Source organism: Mastomys coucha, unplaced genomic scaffold, assembly GCF_008632895.1.
Source record: "Mastomys coucha isolate ucsf_1 unplaced genomic scaffold, UCSF_Mcou_1 pScaffold14, whole genome shotgun sequence".
NCBI lineage: Eukaryota > Metazoa > Chordata > Mammalia > Rodentia > Muridae > Mastomys > Mastomys coucha.
Window position 1 is genome coordinate 64,404,425 of NW_022196896.1, and position 16,127 is coordinate 64,420,551.

The 16,127-nt window shown below is 49.1% G+C and overlaps 1 protein-coding gene across 5 annotated transcripts in view; it reads right to left on the reverse strand.

Moving 5' to 3' along the window:
* Fam178b (family with sequence similarity 178 member B) overlaps window positions 1-16,127 on the reverse strand; it is a 117,943-nt gene that overhangs the window by 34,621 nt on the left and 67,195 nt on the right. For all 5 annotated transcript variants that reach the window (XM_031367194.1, XM_031367198.1, XM_031367197.1 and 2 more), the window contains 4 exons: window positions 12,746-12,860; window positions 5,427-5,511; window positions 4,985-5,161; window positions 4,703-4,800 (listed from right to left, as the gene is read on the reverse strand). In XM_031367194.1, coding sequence (XP_031223054.1) covers window positions 4,703-4,800; window positions 4,985-5,161; window positions 5,427-5,511; window positions 12,746-12,860 — 475 coding nt within the window. The remainder of the gene's footprint in view (window positions 1-4,702; window positions 4,801-4,984; window positions 5,162-5,426; window positions 5,512-12,745; window positions 12,861-16,127) is intronic.

A 16,127-nucleotide genomic window follows, 5' to 3' on the forward strand; every position in this document is an offset into this window, starting at 1 on the left:
CCCCCCCCCCCCCAATTCTTTTTGGTATTTCAAGAAAGGGTTTCTCTGTGTAGCCCTGGCTATCCTGGAACTCATTCTGTAGACCAGGCTGGTTTCGAACTGAGAAATCCGCCTGTTTCTGCCTCCCAAGTGCTGGGATTAAAGGTGTGTGCCACCATTGCCCGGCCAAAGTTTCTTCTTTTAAAAATTATTATTGTGTGTGTATGCGTGTATGCAAGAATTCAGGCAGGAACCTGGAGGCAGGAGTGATGCAGAGACCGTAGAGGAGCATGCTTGCACTGACTTGCTACCCAGAGCGTGCTCAAGCTTTCTTATGCTACCCAGGACCACTGTGGACTGGGCACCCACATCAATCATGAATTAAGAATATGTTCCACAAAGTTGCCTACAGGCCAATCTGATGGGGGCATTTTCTCAGTTGAGGTTCCTCTTCCCAGATGACTGTGTCAAGTTGACAGGAACCTAACCAGGACAGTCTGACTGAATCTGCAACTTGATGGTTTGGCTAGCCAGGCTGACTGGGCAAACACGGGGATCGTCCTGTTTCTGTCCCTGCCCACCCTCTTCCAGTGTCTGGGATACAGGTGGTGTGTGCTGCCACACCTGACATCTTTGATTCCACCTCGGCTCTCCTCCCTTCCCCTCCCTCCCTTCTCTTCTCTCACAAGACAAAGTCTCACCTTACAGTTTAGAGTGGCCAGGAATTCACTTTGTAGCTCAAGGTGCCTTTCCAATTCATCAATCCTCTGCCTCAGGCTCTCAAGTGCTCAGATTAGAGGCCACCTTGCCTGCTTTCTTTTTTTATTTAAATTTTTTTTGGTAAGATCTCTCTAAGTCAGCCTGGCTTACCTTGAACTCAAGGTCTCCCTGCCATGGCTTCTAGAAAGCTGGAAAGACAGTGTCTGCCACCGTGGGCCAGCTTGTCCAAGTAAGTAACACCCCAATGAGGAACCATCTCCCCAGCACACTTGTGTCCTAAGCATTCTGTTGACACATCTGTCTGAGATACAGGTGAAGGACGCTCCATTTTACTCCCTGTTACTCCACAAGTACTTGTAGGCCTGGGAACTACAAAGACAGGAGTCCCCAAATCTGTGCCAAAAACATGGCTAGAAGAATGAGCATAACTATGCATTTGAAATATGACTGTAATACCTTCAAGTGTATCAGGAAATGATGGATTAAAAAATATATGACGTTGGGGCTGGCGAGATGGCTCAGTGGATTAAGAGCACCGAGTGCTCTTCTGAAGGTCCAGAGTTCAAATCCCAGCAACCACATGGTGGCTCACAACCACCCATAATGAGATCTGATGCCCTCTTCTGGTGCGTCTGAAGACAGCTACAGTGTACTTACATATAATAAATAAATCTTAGGGCTGGTGAGATGGCTCAGTGGGGAAGAGTACCGACTGCTCTTCAGAAGGTCATGAGTTCAAATCCCAGCAACCACATGGTGGCTCACAACCACCCATAATGAGATCTGACGCTCTTGTCTGGTGCGTCTGAAGACAGCTACAGTGTACTTACATATAATAAATAAATAAATATTTATAAAAAAAAATATGATGTTAAAATTATTTATGATCATTTTCATACAGATGTGAAAACTTCTAACAGAACATAATTTATTTTATATGTAAACACATTTATAAATATATTTGTATTTAATGTATATATATTTCTTTTCTTTTCTTTTCTTTTTTTTTCGAGACAAGGTTTCTCTGTATAGCCTTGCTGTCCTGGAACTCACTCTGTAGACCAGGCTGTCCTCGAACTCAGAAATCCGCCTGCCTCTGCCTCCCAAGTGTTGGGATTAAAGGTGTGTATCACCACTGCCTGGCTTCTTTTCTTTCTTTCCTAATGAATTGTTAATATCCAGGTGTTGTGTGCACGGCACCTGACTTCTACATTGCATTCTGCCTCCTCTCTTTCCCCCTCTCCTTCCTTCTCCTCCCCTCCAATAATAAATTGGCAGTGTACTCACACTCTTTTCAGAGGTTGGGGAAATCCAGTTAAATCTTTGTCTCATACACAGAAAAAGTAGATTCTGGATGGGATTAAGAGATATTGGGAAGAAAATACTGAAAAAGAACTTACTCTAGTCAGTACTGAAAGAAAGCTTTTTCTTTTAATGTGTGTGTGGTTTTAGGGTGGGGAAGATGCCATGTAGAAATCCTTGTCAGCTCTGCGACTGCCATGCCGCTGTCCTGCAAACCCAAGTCTGCCCTAAGACCCTGTTACTAAGGCCTTAAGGCTCAGCTCAGCAGGCCTGAGCAGGGTCAGGCTCGAGCTTTGACCCTGGAAATGGACCACCCTACTTTCTGACAAAGTGAAAGAAGCACAAGCCAGTTCACTAAAAGAAACCACAGAGAAAGACATAAACATTTACTTATAGGCTGGACATGGTAGTCTATACCTGCCACCTCAGCCAGCACTCATTAGGCCAACGCAAGTTCTAGGCCAGCCTGGGTTACAATATAAGAGCTCTAGGCATCCTGGGCTACATGTAAGCCATTGTCTCAAAGAACAAAATGACAACATCAAAATTTTAAAAACAATTCAGAAAGACAATCACTGGGTAAAGGAGCTTGCAGCCAAGCCTGACAACCTGAGCTTGATCCCTGGGTCTCGCACGGTGAGAGGAGAGAACTGCTTCCCATAAGTTGATTGTGGCACACATGGATTTACAGATACATAGAATAAGAAAATGTAATAAAAATTAAAACAGGTTGGAGAAATGGCTCAGAGGCTGAGAACTCTTTCTGCTTTTGCAGAGGACTTGGGTTTATCCCTTGCACTCAGCTGACCACTCAGTAACCATCTGTAACTCCAGTTCCATTGGATCCAACATCCTCTTCTGGTCTCCCTGGACACCAGGCATACATGTGGACACACACACAAACATGCAGGCGAAACACCCACACACATAAAATAAAACTAAGTTTTTTATCTTTTTGCTTTTTTTGAGACAGAGTCTTTCTCTGTGTAACCCTGGTTGCCTGGAACTCATCTGTAGACCAGGCTGGCCTTGAACTCACAGAGCCTGCCTTTGCCTCCTGAGTGCTGAGATTAAAAGCATAGGCCACCACTGCCCAGCAAAACTAAATTTAAAAGAAGATAATTTACAACCTTAGGGGAAAATATACTGTTTGCAACAAATATAAAGAAGTAACATGAAAACCAGTGTAAAGAAGGTAAATTACCTGATAGGAAACCAGTAAGGGATACCAGAAGGTAATCCCAGTGAGGGAACCACAAGCAGCCAATAAAGGTGAGAAGCTGCCCCACCTTGCTGGTGATGGGGAGGTGAGGATTAAAACCAGAGGATGACATTTTCTATTTATCAAATTGATGATGACTAGTGCTAGTGAGCATGGGGTGGGGCACTCTCCTAAGCACTAGTATAGCTGTCCACCTGTGGAGAGATGGTTCAGTGGTTGAGAGCACTGACTGCTCTTCCAGAGGTTCTGGTTCAATTCCCAGCAACCACATGGTGGCTCACAACTATCTGTAAAGGGATCCGATGCCCTCTTCTGGTGTGTCTGAAGATAGCTACAGTGTACTCAGCCACAGTGCACTCATATAAATAAAAAATAGATTTAAAAAAAATGACCCAGGCAACACAATGGCTGTCATGGAGCTGATACAAAGATGCAACTGGGGACTTAGGGCTCTGATGGCAGCACGCACAGGTTTCTCGGTGAAGGGTGGGAGGTAGAGAAGGCTCTAGGATGATTGATTCCAGCTCTCTCCCTGGAGGGATGTGCTCAGTCTTTTCGAATCAAATGGAAAGCAATCCCCAGGGTAGGGTCCAAGCTGCATGGACAGGTGCACACTGGGGTGTGGGCTGAGCAGCTCACAGGGAGGAGCCTGAAGCTGAACCCAGCAGGTGATGGCTGACCACCGTGTTAGCTTCGTATGTTTGCTGATGGGCCTGGGTGAGGTCTCTTGGAAGTCACAGGGGAACATCCACAAACCACAACTGTCAAGTTCAGGATGGGGGTGGAAAGGGAAGGACCAAGGGCCCAGGCAGGGCATTCCTTGTGGCTGTGAGTACGAAGCAGGAGAAGAAAGGTGGAGATGAAGAGAGACAAGGCCAGAAGAGTCCAGCCAACAGCTCTTATCTTCTGGGCTGTCTGTTGTTCACTTCATCATTCCACAAGAATTTTACAAAACACCACTGGCCCGCCAGGTGTGGACTGAGATGTGGGGCGATATGGCAGTGATCCTGACAAGCTACCTGCTCTGGAGGTGACTTGGAGGGGAGAGCAAGTCCAAACAGGGAAATAAATAGTAAGATAATTTATGGCAGAAAAAAAGCTATGCGGAAAATAAATGGTGACAGATTAGGAGCAGGGGTGGGTGGTGGGATAAAGGGAAAAAGTGACAAGAAGAACCCAGAAACCTAAGGTGGGGGAGCCCAAAAGAAAGGCGGGTGGGCAGGCAGGAGGGCGGGCACTGTGGGCAGACGCTAATTGCATAAGACAGTGTTTTACTAATAAGATCATGTTAAGAAAATTAAGTGTTTTTTTCATTTGTAAAGAACTCATTAGTGAACTGTATTTTTAGTTCTTCCTCTGAGACTTTAGAAACCAGGCAGACAGTTTGTTTGTTGGGGTTGGTAGGGAAGATTCTAGATCCTTGAAAGACCCCAAGGGATGAGCATCAGGGAGTGGGCAGAGTGGTTGAGAAGCACCCACCTGCCCCGAGGCGTCACATCCAGGAAGAACTGTACGAGGGCCAGCAGGTTGTGGTGGTGGTCGGACACCCAGCTCAGGGCACAGCAAAGGGGCTGGAGCTGTGGGGCAGAGGCACCCAGTAAGCTGCTGGAGGAATCTGCCTTCACTTCTGCCCTGCTAACTTGGGGGAGCAAAGGTCCCTTCATGAGGGCCAGTGACTCCTGAAGATGCTGCAAATGATGTTCCCCACCTAGGGTGCTCTAGGGTAAGGGAGTTCCCAGTAGCAGAGCCCAGGCTGTGTACCTTTCCAGGCCACTCTTGGATACTCTCCAGCAGCAGGAGCAGAAGTTGCTGGAGATCGGTTTTGGGCAGCAGGCGCAGCCCCACGTCTAGGCCTGCGCGGCACAGCAGCTCCATCAGGCCTAAGATGCTGGCATCAGTGTAGGATGCTGGCTGGGCTAGGAAACACAGGACCAGGAACTGGAGGGCAAGAGAATAAAGCAGGGGTTGGAGGGGGCATGGAGGGAGAGAAGGGCTGGGGGTGGGGACTCAGAGTGAGGGAAGGGGCTGTGGGACCGGCTCTCTAGAGACCAGTGGGGTACCTGTTCTGTGAACCCCTTTAGCTATACTGGCAGTCATAGGTAGACTTCTGCAGTCTGGTGAAGCTACCCACCTAAACCACTGAGTAAGTCAGGGTTGCACCCCAACACTCTGGGGTGAGTCAGGAGAGGAAAGCTTGGCTTACCTTGTAGATGTAGCTCAACTTAATGTCCAAGGCCACTTCCTGGGGAGAATCCTCTGAGGTCAGGCTGGCCTCACTCTCAAGCACCCTGACAAAACAGAAACAAAATCATTATATGCAACAAGGGAGTAGGAGGTGCTCAAGGAGAAAGAGAAGCAGAGCTAGAGGAACAGAGAGTGCAGAGAAGACCCGCTTATCCAGGGCCACTGTTGATGTATGTCCCCTCATTATCTGCTAGTACAGACCTTCCCCAAGTAAAGGCTTAAAAACTTGTATTATGCTGGGCAGTGATGGCGCGCGCGCACGCCTTTAGTCCTAGCACTTGGGAGGCAAAGGCAGGTGGATTTCTGAGTTTGAGGCCAGCCTGGTCCACAGAGCGAGTTCTAGGACAGCCAGGGCTACACAGAGAAACCCTGTCTCGAAAAACCAAAAACCAAAAACCAAAAACCAGAAAAACCCAAACCTTTAATTATGGCCAGACACTGGTGGTGCATGCCGTTAATCCTAGCAGAAGCAAGAGGACTTCGAGGCCAGCCTAGTCTATGTAGTGAGTTCTAGGACATCCAGGGCTACACAGAGAAACCATGTCTTAAAAACAACAACAACAACAACAACAAAAACTACAAAAAAAATTATGCCACTGACATTCTGAGAGCCAAGGTCCAGGAACAGTCAGCTAGGAGGTAGTCCTGCAGTGGTCTTCAAGGATAGGTGGGGCTACTTTCATGTTAGGCTTGACTAAGCTAGGGACCTGTCTCTCAGCTCAAACATACAACCATAGATTGGGAGGTTCCTGGTTCCCTGCCACACTGGGTTCTTCAGTATGGTGACTGGAGTCCCTTCCCCAGAGCAGGAGGGAAGTACTCCCATGACAGCTGTGGCCTTTCAGACCTGAGCTTGAAATGACATCCTATTATTCCTACTGATGTCTAACCCAGGCCAGCCTACCTTGGTGTGGGGAAAGTACAAACTATGGAGGTAGTCACTGAGTTCCTCTTGCTCACCATTCAGATGAGCTCTCCAGCTTCAGCATCCTGGGACCTCCAAAGCAGGAAACCCACCTCTGATCTCTCTAATGGTCTTCCTTCCACAAAAATCATCTTTTTGCCTGTTCAATGATGGTAAATACACTCACGAAAGAACCACATGGTAACACTCAGCAAGTGAGACAGAAGTCAGAGCAAAGCTGCACACCCCCACCAAAGACTGTTACATTGTATCTAACAAGTCGTGTATGGTCAAGCCCAGTGTGGCCAGTCCCTCCAGTGATGGGGCAGATTGATAACTGGGGACTGGGTAAAGAAATCCCCTTCCTAAAGACCATAGTCAAACGCAGCCAGCTTGGAACTGCTCCTGGCATGGCAGGCCTGAGTGGGCAGCCCTGAAAGCTTCTTAATTCACTAAATTATTCTCTTTCAGACCAAATGTGCATTAGGCACTTTGGGTCAGTTAAGTAGGTTTCAGGCAAAGCTCCCCTCTGCTGTCTCATTCACTTCACACTGTTTTTGGAGGCAGGGTCTCAGCTATCCCAAGTTAGTCTCAAACTCAGTATGTAGTGGAGGATGGTCTTGAACTTCTGGCCCCTTTTCTTCTGAGTGCTGGGATTGTAAGTGTGTGCTACCATGTCCAGTTTATATGGTGCTGGAGATCAACCCTAGGGCTTCATGCTTGGTAGGCAAGGGCTATGTTAAGTGGGTACTACTGAGGCCCATACTGTCCTCTGCACTCTCAGGAACCTGCTTAGGGTCCCTGAAAGCAGTGTACCCTAATTAGCTGCACAGGCTGAGAACAGTGATAACGGCCTCTAGCACAGTTGCTCTGGCCGGGCACTGTCAGGGCAGCACCTACTGCAGCTTCAGGAAAGTCTCCCTTTTTCACTTCTTGGCCTTGGTGTTTCACAGATGAGAAAGAGAGCTACCTTCTTCACTACTGGGAAATTGGGGCTAACACACCACAGTTGGTGGTGGGGAAGCTGGGGCTGGGCTCAATGTTTCTCCTGGATTTTAGCATTTATTAGGACCAGAGAGAGGGTGAGGCTGGAGTTTGCATATCTGGGTGCATGCTGGGCTTGTGCCAACCTGTGAGTGGGTGTCTTAGTCTGTACCAGCCTGAGAGCAGGCACCTGGCTCAAGCGTGGGCTGGGCGTGTTTTCAAACGTTCACAAAGAGTGGGGCAGCCATGGGCTGTTACAGAGAAACAGGCTTTCAGACTCTGCTGCCAAAGGGAGGAGGGCAAAGCAAGTGTGAGATGGTGACACGCCTCTTTAGAAGTGTCTGAGGATGGGAAGTGTGGCTGCGACAGATCTCTCCTCCTTTCTCAGGTAGAGCTACCTGCCCTTTTGAGTGCTGGATATTCTCAGGCCTTCTCTCTCTGGACAGCAACATCACATAATGGGGTCCTGTACTCACTGCTGGTGTCTCTGACTGCTATTGAAAGTGTCATTTATTTATGTACTTGGTAGTGCTGGGTAATGAACTCAGGGCCTCATGCTTGCTAGGCAAAGATGCTACAGCACCCCGTCACATCTGTGACTGCTATTCCAGACAAAGCACTGGCTAATTCCCAGGGCTTTACCTAGCAAGAGGCTACAGAACAGCAAAAATTCAACAAAAGTTCAGAATCCATTCGTCCAACCAGCAGGTTAGTGAGCTTCTTTCTCAAATACTGACGAGGGCTCACGGCCCGCCTTTAGGACCTGGACTTTAAGTCTCAGTCACATTTTTTTTTGTTGTTGTTGTTGTTGTTGTTTTGGTTTTTCGAGACAGGGTTTTCTCTGTGTAGCTCTGGCTGTCCTGGAACTCACTCTGTAGACCAGGCTGGCCTTGAACTCAGAAATCTGCCTGCTTCTGCCTCCCAAGTGTTGGGATTAAAGGCGTGCGCCACCACCGGCCGGCCTCAGTCGCATTGTTTTAGACTAGTAAAGCAGGAGTTCAACTGACCTCTTCCTACACCTCAACATTTGCCTTTCCTGGAGGGCTGAAAAGACAGGAAAAAGCTGGGTGTTGAGGTTCATGTCTGTCATGCCAGGACTTAGGAGGTAGAAGCAGAGATAGGATCAGGGGTTCAAGGGCCAGCCTCTACTACATAGTGCATTTGAGGCCAGTCTGGGTGACTTGAGAGCCTGTATCAAAAACCCAAACAAACCAAAGGAAGTAAGAGGAGGAAAGGGAGAGAGTCACATGAAAGCCAGTATCTGCACAGCTATGACACTCTTGGAGGGAAGGTGGCACACACAAGCACCACCACTGTCCAGACCCATCTGGCATTAAGCAGTGAGCCTGCTGAAGTCTGTAGGAACTGCACTTGGTTTCTCCTTGAATTAAGAACAGTCCTTAGTGAACCAATGAGGCTGTGTGTATGCATACAAATTACACCCAGATCCAACTGCACCACAGGGCAGCGACCAACTGCCCCAGTGCTGGCAGGGTGTTCTTCGACTTTATAGTCATTCACTTACCCGCTGGCCTCTGCAAGAGAGGTCCTGTCTGAGAGCCAAGTGGACCCTGACCCCTGACTTCAGAGACAGTAGTGGAACTCTCCTGAAAGGCCAGATCCATGTATCTAGGCAAGCCCTTCAGCTGGCCTTTGTTCCTGTGAGAGTGCTAACATCATGGATTGGTGTGTTTCTAGCTCAGTAGGCTGTTAGGAGATGAGAAGTGGCTGCAGGATGTGGTCATAAGGAATGTCATTTCAAGGACAGTCATTTCAGGGACAGAGCCTGTCCCCACCACTAGCTGAGAAGATGTCCTCCACCAGGTCCTCTGCCTTGCCACTAAAAGCAGTGAAGCCAGCTGACCTTGGATAGACCCCTCTGAAATGGTAAGCCCAAAGAAACTGTCCCTCTTCCCTTAGGATGTTCTGTCAAAGCCAACTAACAGCTCTGTAATCAGGAAGCAGCACTAGAGGACTGTCATAGCTACCTCAGGACCTTGCGGTTGTTCCCAGGGGAGACAGACAAAGTCCGACTGTGTAGCAGTGTAGGCCCAAACCATGCAGGAATGTTGAGCTTCCTCTCCTGTTTTCTTCTGTGCTCACACACTGGCACCTCCTCTGTCCTTCCATTCCCCAAGTCCTCTTGCTCTTCTGGACCTCAGATGATTGACATGGTGCTGAAGGACTGTGTCTTTCTGAGAGGAAGCTTTTGTATGTGTCAGAGTTGTATACCCATGCCTGCAGGGGTATAAGTGTGAGTATGTGTGCATGTGTGCATACACACATATATCTGCAACTGTATCTGGAGATAATCCATGCCTCCCTTTTGTCATTCTCCACTTTGCTTTCTTGTCTTGATCTTAGCTCAGCTTTACTTAGTTTTTAGTAGCTGAGCTGCCTCTCCACTTCCACCTTATTTTATGAGGCAGGGTCTCTCACAGAACCTGGAGCTCACAGTGCTGGCTAGACTGGCTGGCCAGCAAGCTCCAGCATCCTCTGTCTCCACCCCTGCAGACCTGTGCCTCACTTTTCCATGGGTTCTGGGAATCCATAGCAAATACTTTACCAACTGAACCATCTCCCCAGCTCTGCTAGAAAACTGTGATGCACATTTCAGAAGAGAGATGGTGACAGACGTCTGAGCTAAGGAACGAATAGTGCAAGACACAGTTTCTCACAGTAACTAGAAAGACTACCAGTTGTGTGGCTCTGTGCAGAGGCATTTCGGTCCTTACTTCTACCCTGAGCTGTTATGAGACTCTGCAGGTGTCACCAGAGATGGCCCAGAGGGAGCCCTTGGTAGGGACATGCTTAGAAGCCAATAGAGATGAGAAATACCTAGCACCACTGGGCAGTGCTGGCACACACCTTTAATCCAAGCACTTGGGAGGCAGAGGCAGGTGGATCCCAGTGAGGTCAAGGCCAGTCTGGTCTACAAAGTGAATTCCAAGACAGCCAGAGCTTTTATACAGAGAAACCATTTCTTGAAAAACAAAAACAAAAACAAAACCCAAAACAAACAAACAAACAAACCAAACTATGGTGAACAAATGGCACAATGCCAGTATCCAAGACTAGCCAGTAATGAGGATGAACAGGACCAAGGCCAAAGCTGGCCTGATCTATCATTTCTCTTGTTTATTCCTCAGATGTGGCTGTGCCTTGGTGAAGGAACGCTGGAACTATCAGGGCATTTCACGAGTACTTATCGGGAGTTGTCTTTCAGCTCCACGATGAAATCCACAGTGTTCTCAACTGTCAAACATCACAGCAACCCAAGGAAGGGCCCTGAGCATCTTCACCACCGTGCATCTGCTCCAGGAAAGATGCAGGAAGAATGAATGCAGGCAGAAAAACTTCTCTAGTCTCAAGGGTTTGGACAATGGTTCCCAGCTGGGTCTTACAAGCCACAAGCCAGAAAAATGCCCTTGAGACCACTGATGGGTCCTCCAGGACTCCTCTGAATTCTCCTTTAAGCAACAGTCTTAGCAGTTATGCCAATGTCCAGGGCCCACGTAAAGGAAGGGTCCAAAGGCATGTCTAGGAGAGATACCATGCAGCACAACAAGTCTCCTCTTCCAACTCAGGGCTTCACTGTACCTGGTCAAGTTCAAGTCCATGTGCTAAGGTTCGTGCATGGAACCCTGGAGACATGTTTGAAGGGCCACAGTCCAGAGGCTTCCTAGAACAGCCTCCTCCTGGAGGGAAAGTCTTCGCCTATTTCTGTGCCCCCCAGGGGTGCCCTGTGTGTCAGTGTCTCACTCGACCCTTCCACACCAGGCCCTGCCTCTGCTTTGCTTTTCTGAGTAATTCCAATTCTCCCCACTCATCCCAGACATAGCAGGATAAGTTAGAAGGCAGCAAGAGCCTTATTACACCCAGTATGGAGTGCTGCACTCCAGAAGGGAGAGGGGCAGAAGCGTCGCGGGTTGGCACATGTGAAGGGTATTTATAGCAGAGCCAAGTGTGGCTGGGTTTGGCAGACAATTACTAAACACAGTCGTGGAACAGGTTCTTAAGAAAGCTCCGCTTTCCCTGCAGAGGAACATCCGGCAGCTAAAGAAAGGGTCCCAGCTCTGCCTGGGTGGAGGGACTGCTGCCGGATGCATGGTGGTGTTGGTGGGGGATGTCTCAAAGAGTTCTCTACATCCACCAGCAACAACCACTTATGCTTTGTGTGGCTCTGTCCCCACAGGGCAGGGAAGAGCTCACAAAGTTAGCACCCCTGTCCACCACTGCCAAGCCCAGTGCAGGCACAAAGTACACTCTCAGAAAATTGAGCCGAGTGGTCGCTATATGCAAGACACTGCTGGGTGCAGGAAGTGTGGCTCAGCTGGTAGTTTTTCTAGCTGGTATGATCCTCGTGGTAAAAGGCATGTCTAGGATCACTCTTGGTAAAGGGAGTTTTTCTTTTTTTCCTCTCTTCTTCTTCCTCCTCTTCCTTTTCTTCTCCTTCTCCTTCTTCTTCACAACAAAGTTTATTATAGATACAATGGTATTTTTAAGACAGAGAGTTTTACTGTGTAGCTGTGTAGTCTGGCCCTCCTCATGGAGATCAAGATGGTCTTGAACTCACAATGATTTGTCTGCCTCTGCTTTCTGGGACTAAAGGATATTCAAGGACATTTCCCATTTTAAGCCAGAGACACTGATGTGAACCTGTAACCTTGAGTTCGAGGGCAGCCTTGTATACACAGAAAACTCTAGGCCAGCTAGGGGGCTATATAGCAAGACTCTGTCTTAATAAACAGTAGTCTGGGTCATAGATCAGGTGGTAGTGTTTGGCTAGCTAGCGTTCAAGAAGTCCTGGGTTTAATCTTCTGTACTACACAGTGAGTCTGACTGAGGTCTGCCTGAGAGGCATGAGTCCCTGTCTTAAAACACCCACACTCAAGCCAGGCAGGGGTGGCGCACGCCTTTAATTCCAGCACTTGGGAGGCAGAGGCAGGTGAATTTCTGAATTCGAGGCCAGCCTGGTCTACAGAGTGAGTTCCAGGACAGCCAGGGTTATACAGAGAAAACCTGTCTCAAAAAACCAAAAGAAAGAAAGAAAAAAAAAAACCCACCCACACTCACACATCCCCTCCCAGCCCAAGATGACAGAAAACTGTGCTTGGCTGGCCAGGAGCTGCTATAAGCAGTGGTCAAACAGATTTGAATAGAGACTGAGGCCTGCTAAGTCAGGTACTGACTAGACTGAGAAGTCTGTGGTCAACCAGTGGGAAGGGGCAGAGGCCAAAGAAGGAGCAAAACTCTTTCACACTGGTTGTCCAGGTACCTGAGCTCTAGGCTCTGGTCATGCTTGTACTCGAGTAGGCATGCACACTTGTGCAGTAGCTCCTACCTTGTAGGCTAGAGAGAAGGCAGCAGTGAAGAGGGGAGGTACACACCTTGAGCTGTGCTGGCAGGGCCCCTGTGGGTACAGGGCAGGGTTGTAGGCTCCCAGGCTGTGGAACACCTCCTTGACCTCCTTCAGTGAGGGACACCACAAGTGCATGTTTTCATCTGTCAGGGCAAAGGAGGGCAGAGTTAGTACTGGGAGAAGAGGGCAGGTTACACTTAGCTCCAGGTAAGCAGGTTCTGTATGTTCTGGCACCAGGAGCATTCGCTGCAGAAATGAAGCAACAGGGGCTTTGTGTTTTGGGACTTTGGAGGCTCTTGCTTGGTCTTCCTCAAGGAATGGGCTGCTCTGAAGCCACAAAAGCCAGAAGATGCCAGTGCCTGACCATCCATTCACACCAGGTAGGAGCTGGGCTCAGCAGCTCATAGCCAAGTGAGGCACAGCTGCAGCATTGCCCGGCTCCCTGACACACATGGCTCATGTCCTTTCATGCCCACTGCTGTCCTGTAGACTGCTGCGGAGACCTCTGTGGGCTCGCTGGGCTACTGTCCCTGACAGGAGTGAGCCTGGCCTCCCTTTCAGCCCACATCAACAGAGGGGGGAAAATCTGTATCCTTGGGGTTCTTTGCCTGCAGATCACTTAAGGACATGTTCAAAAAACAATAAAACAATGATTGGCCATGCTGCCAGGAGATCACGCATCCCACAGGCCTTTCTGCCTCTTGGCCCCTCATAGTGTCACTGGGAGGCTGAGGTACTGTCTCTGTCCTGTCAACCTTTCCCTATATTATCTTATCTGTTCCTTTACTTGCTTCTGATCTGTCTCCCCACAACAGCATAAAAGTGTGTGCTGGCTCATGCCTGTAAGCTTAGCACTTGAGAGAATGAGGCAGGAGAATTGCTGTGAATCTAAGCTGTCTTGGCTGTCAGGTAAGATTATCTCTCAAAAATAAAGATAAATAAAAATAGAAATACTGCTGGGGAAGGGCCACATTGGCAAGGGTCATGTTCATACTTCTAGGGCCTAGAAGCAGCCAGCATGAAAGAAAGTGAATGAATGAATGAACAAATGAACAAGTAAACAAAAAGAGGGAATCCAAACAGTGTGACTAAGCACTTCCCTGCTAAGAGGGAAGCTACAAACAGCCTCAAGATGAGCAGGCTGGATACAAAGCCACAGGTGTTCTCAAATGTTGAATCAAGACCTTGGGGGCTGGGCTAAGACATTTGAGTCGGGCAGGGAGGGTGAGTGTTCCACCATAAGGTGAAGAGTAACCCAGTGTGTGGGCCTCATCCTCTTCTCTGGGAGCACAGGTCCAGGAGGGACAGGAGCTAGGGAGATAAGCAAAGGCCCAGGGCCTTCCTACAAAAATCCAAGGCAGGTGAGAGGTACATCTCACAGCCCGGTGTGCTCCTGTACCTGCAGCCCAGGCCTCGGCCCCGGCGAGGGAGGCAGAGGCAGTAGGATCACTGAGATTTCCAGCACAACCAGATCTACAAATATCCTTAAACAAGAACAAAGACCAGAGGGCAGGCAAGATGGCTCCCTGATAAGATAGTCAGGTGCTTGCATCTAAACCTGACAATCTGAGGTCCATCCCCAGACCCAGTCAGTGGATGTAGACAGCCAATTGGCTGTGTTCTGACCTCCTATCAAAGCCATGATGAAAGCATGCTCACACAAATAAATACACATACACACAAATAAAAGAAAAAAGTAGCGGGGCAGTGGTGGCACATGCCTTTAATCCCAGCACTTGGGAGGCAGAGGCAGGCGGATTTCTGAGTTCGAGGCCAGCCTGGTCTACAGAGTGAGTTCCAGGACATCCAGGGCTACACAGAGAAACCCTGTCTTGAAAAAAAAAAAAAAAGGAAAGAAGGAAAAATGTAATGATTGAGATAAAATAAAACCCCAAACTGAAATGGAACTGAACCTGCCCAGAGCTGGGGAGCTGACTGTGGTGAACAGTGAGGTAAAGTGAGGCCACAGGCAGTGCTGGGGGAGGCAGCCACCTGGAAGAGGGACAGCCATGACAAAAGCAGGTTAGCAAACAAGGCACAGAAAAAGGGAAATGGCAGGGTCCTCCTTCCACAAGAACCACGCAAGGCTCTGTTACCTAAACTCAGAGGTTTTCTGCAGGCCGAACTGTCTGCCATGCTGACAGACAGCGCCTAGCCAGGCACAAGGTCTTTGAAAACTGGTCAAGGCCATTTTTCTTCAGCCAGCATAGGGTGTCTCTCTCTTCTAAGAAATATATGGGTCGGGACTAACCAAATAAGTAATTAGATTCTTAGAGGAGGAAAAAACTGTTCCCCCCCACCCCCCATCTTGGCAACGTAACAAGTCAGAGAGCAGTAATGACAGCCCTCAGCCTCCTCACAAATGAGCTGAGAAGAGTAAAGGATCCAAAACAATACGTGTCGGCTCGCCAGGGCTCTGTTTACCTGGGCCTCCGGGGCCCTGTGCACGTACGCGCACATACACGTGGGCGGGAGCATGAACTTTCCAGAGAAGGGAAGAGAATGGGCCGAGGGCGAGGCCCGGCTGGGCTGGAACTTCCTGCCAGAGGGGATGTGTCCTGCCCCACCTCAGCCCCCGCAGGTGCTCAGGGCTCTAAACTCCTCTGAGGGCAGCAGTGTTGAGTGCAGGTATTGATACCAAATCCCCTTTCTCCCACCCAATAATAATGTCCCAGCATAGTGTGACCAAGCCTGAAGTGACAGCGCAGTTTCAAAGGAAGGGGGCCCAAATGTCTGGATAAATCAGTCCCCTTCAACAGCCTTGGAAGTTGGTTCTTGGATGACAGGAAAATACCACCCAGAGGCCATAATTAAGGCTTCCTAAGTAGGCCATGCGCTCAGCTTTTCCTCAGCTCTGTGTCCCCAATGAGTTGCCAGGCTCTCTCCCTATCTCAGCTTCTCCACACCCAAGGCAGTCATTTTAGGTGACTCCCAGAGCATCCCTAGGTCATGGGGGCTTTTCAAATGCCAGCGTGGGCAGCTGGGCTCTGCTGGGGGCTGGGCTGGAGGCGGTCTTTAGCAGTTCTCCTGGGGTGGAATAAATGCTTTAAAAGGAAAAAAACCGGTATCTGGATTAAAATAAAAGTGACTTTTCCATCTGTGTCAGGGAAGAAGCTGTTTTTCGGGGCTGTGCTCCCAGCACGGTGATGCGAATGAGAACACCACACGCCTTCTAAGTGTTCCCGCAGCCGCTTGGCCAGCCCCAGCTGCGCTCAGCCTGGCTCTCCCTTCCCTCGCTGGGCCTCCAGCACCCATGTGACAATGGTGAAGCAAGCTCTGCTCTTGTCCCCATTGCCCCAGCTCAGATGTCTACTGAGCAGCACCATCAGCCTGGGTCCTAACTCTCTGAGGTCACACCTCACATACCTCAGGAGGAGCGGAGGCCCCAGCAAGGGGAGGAAACGGACTCT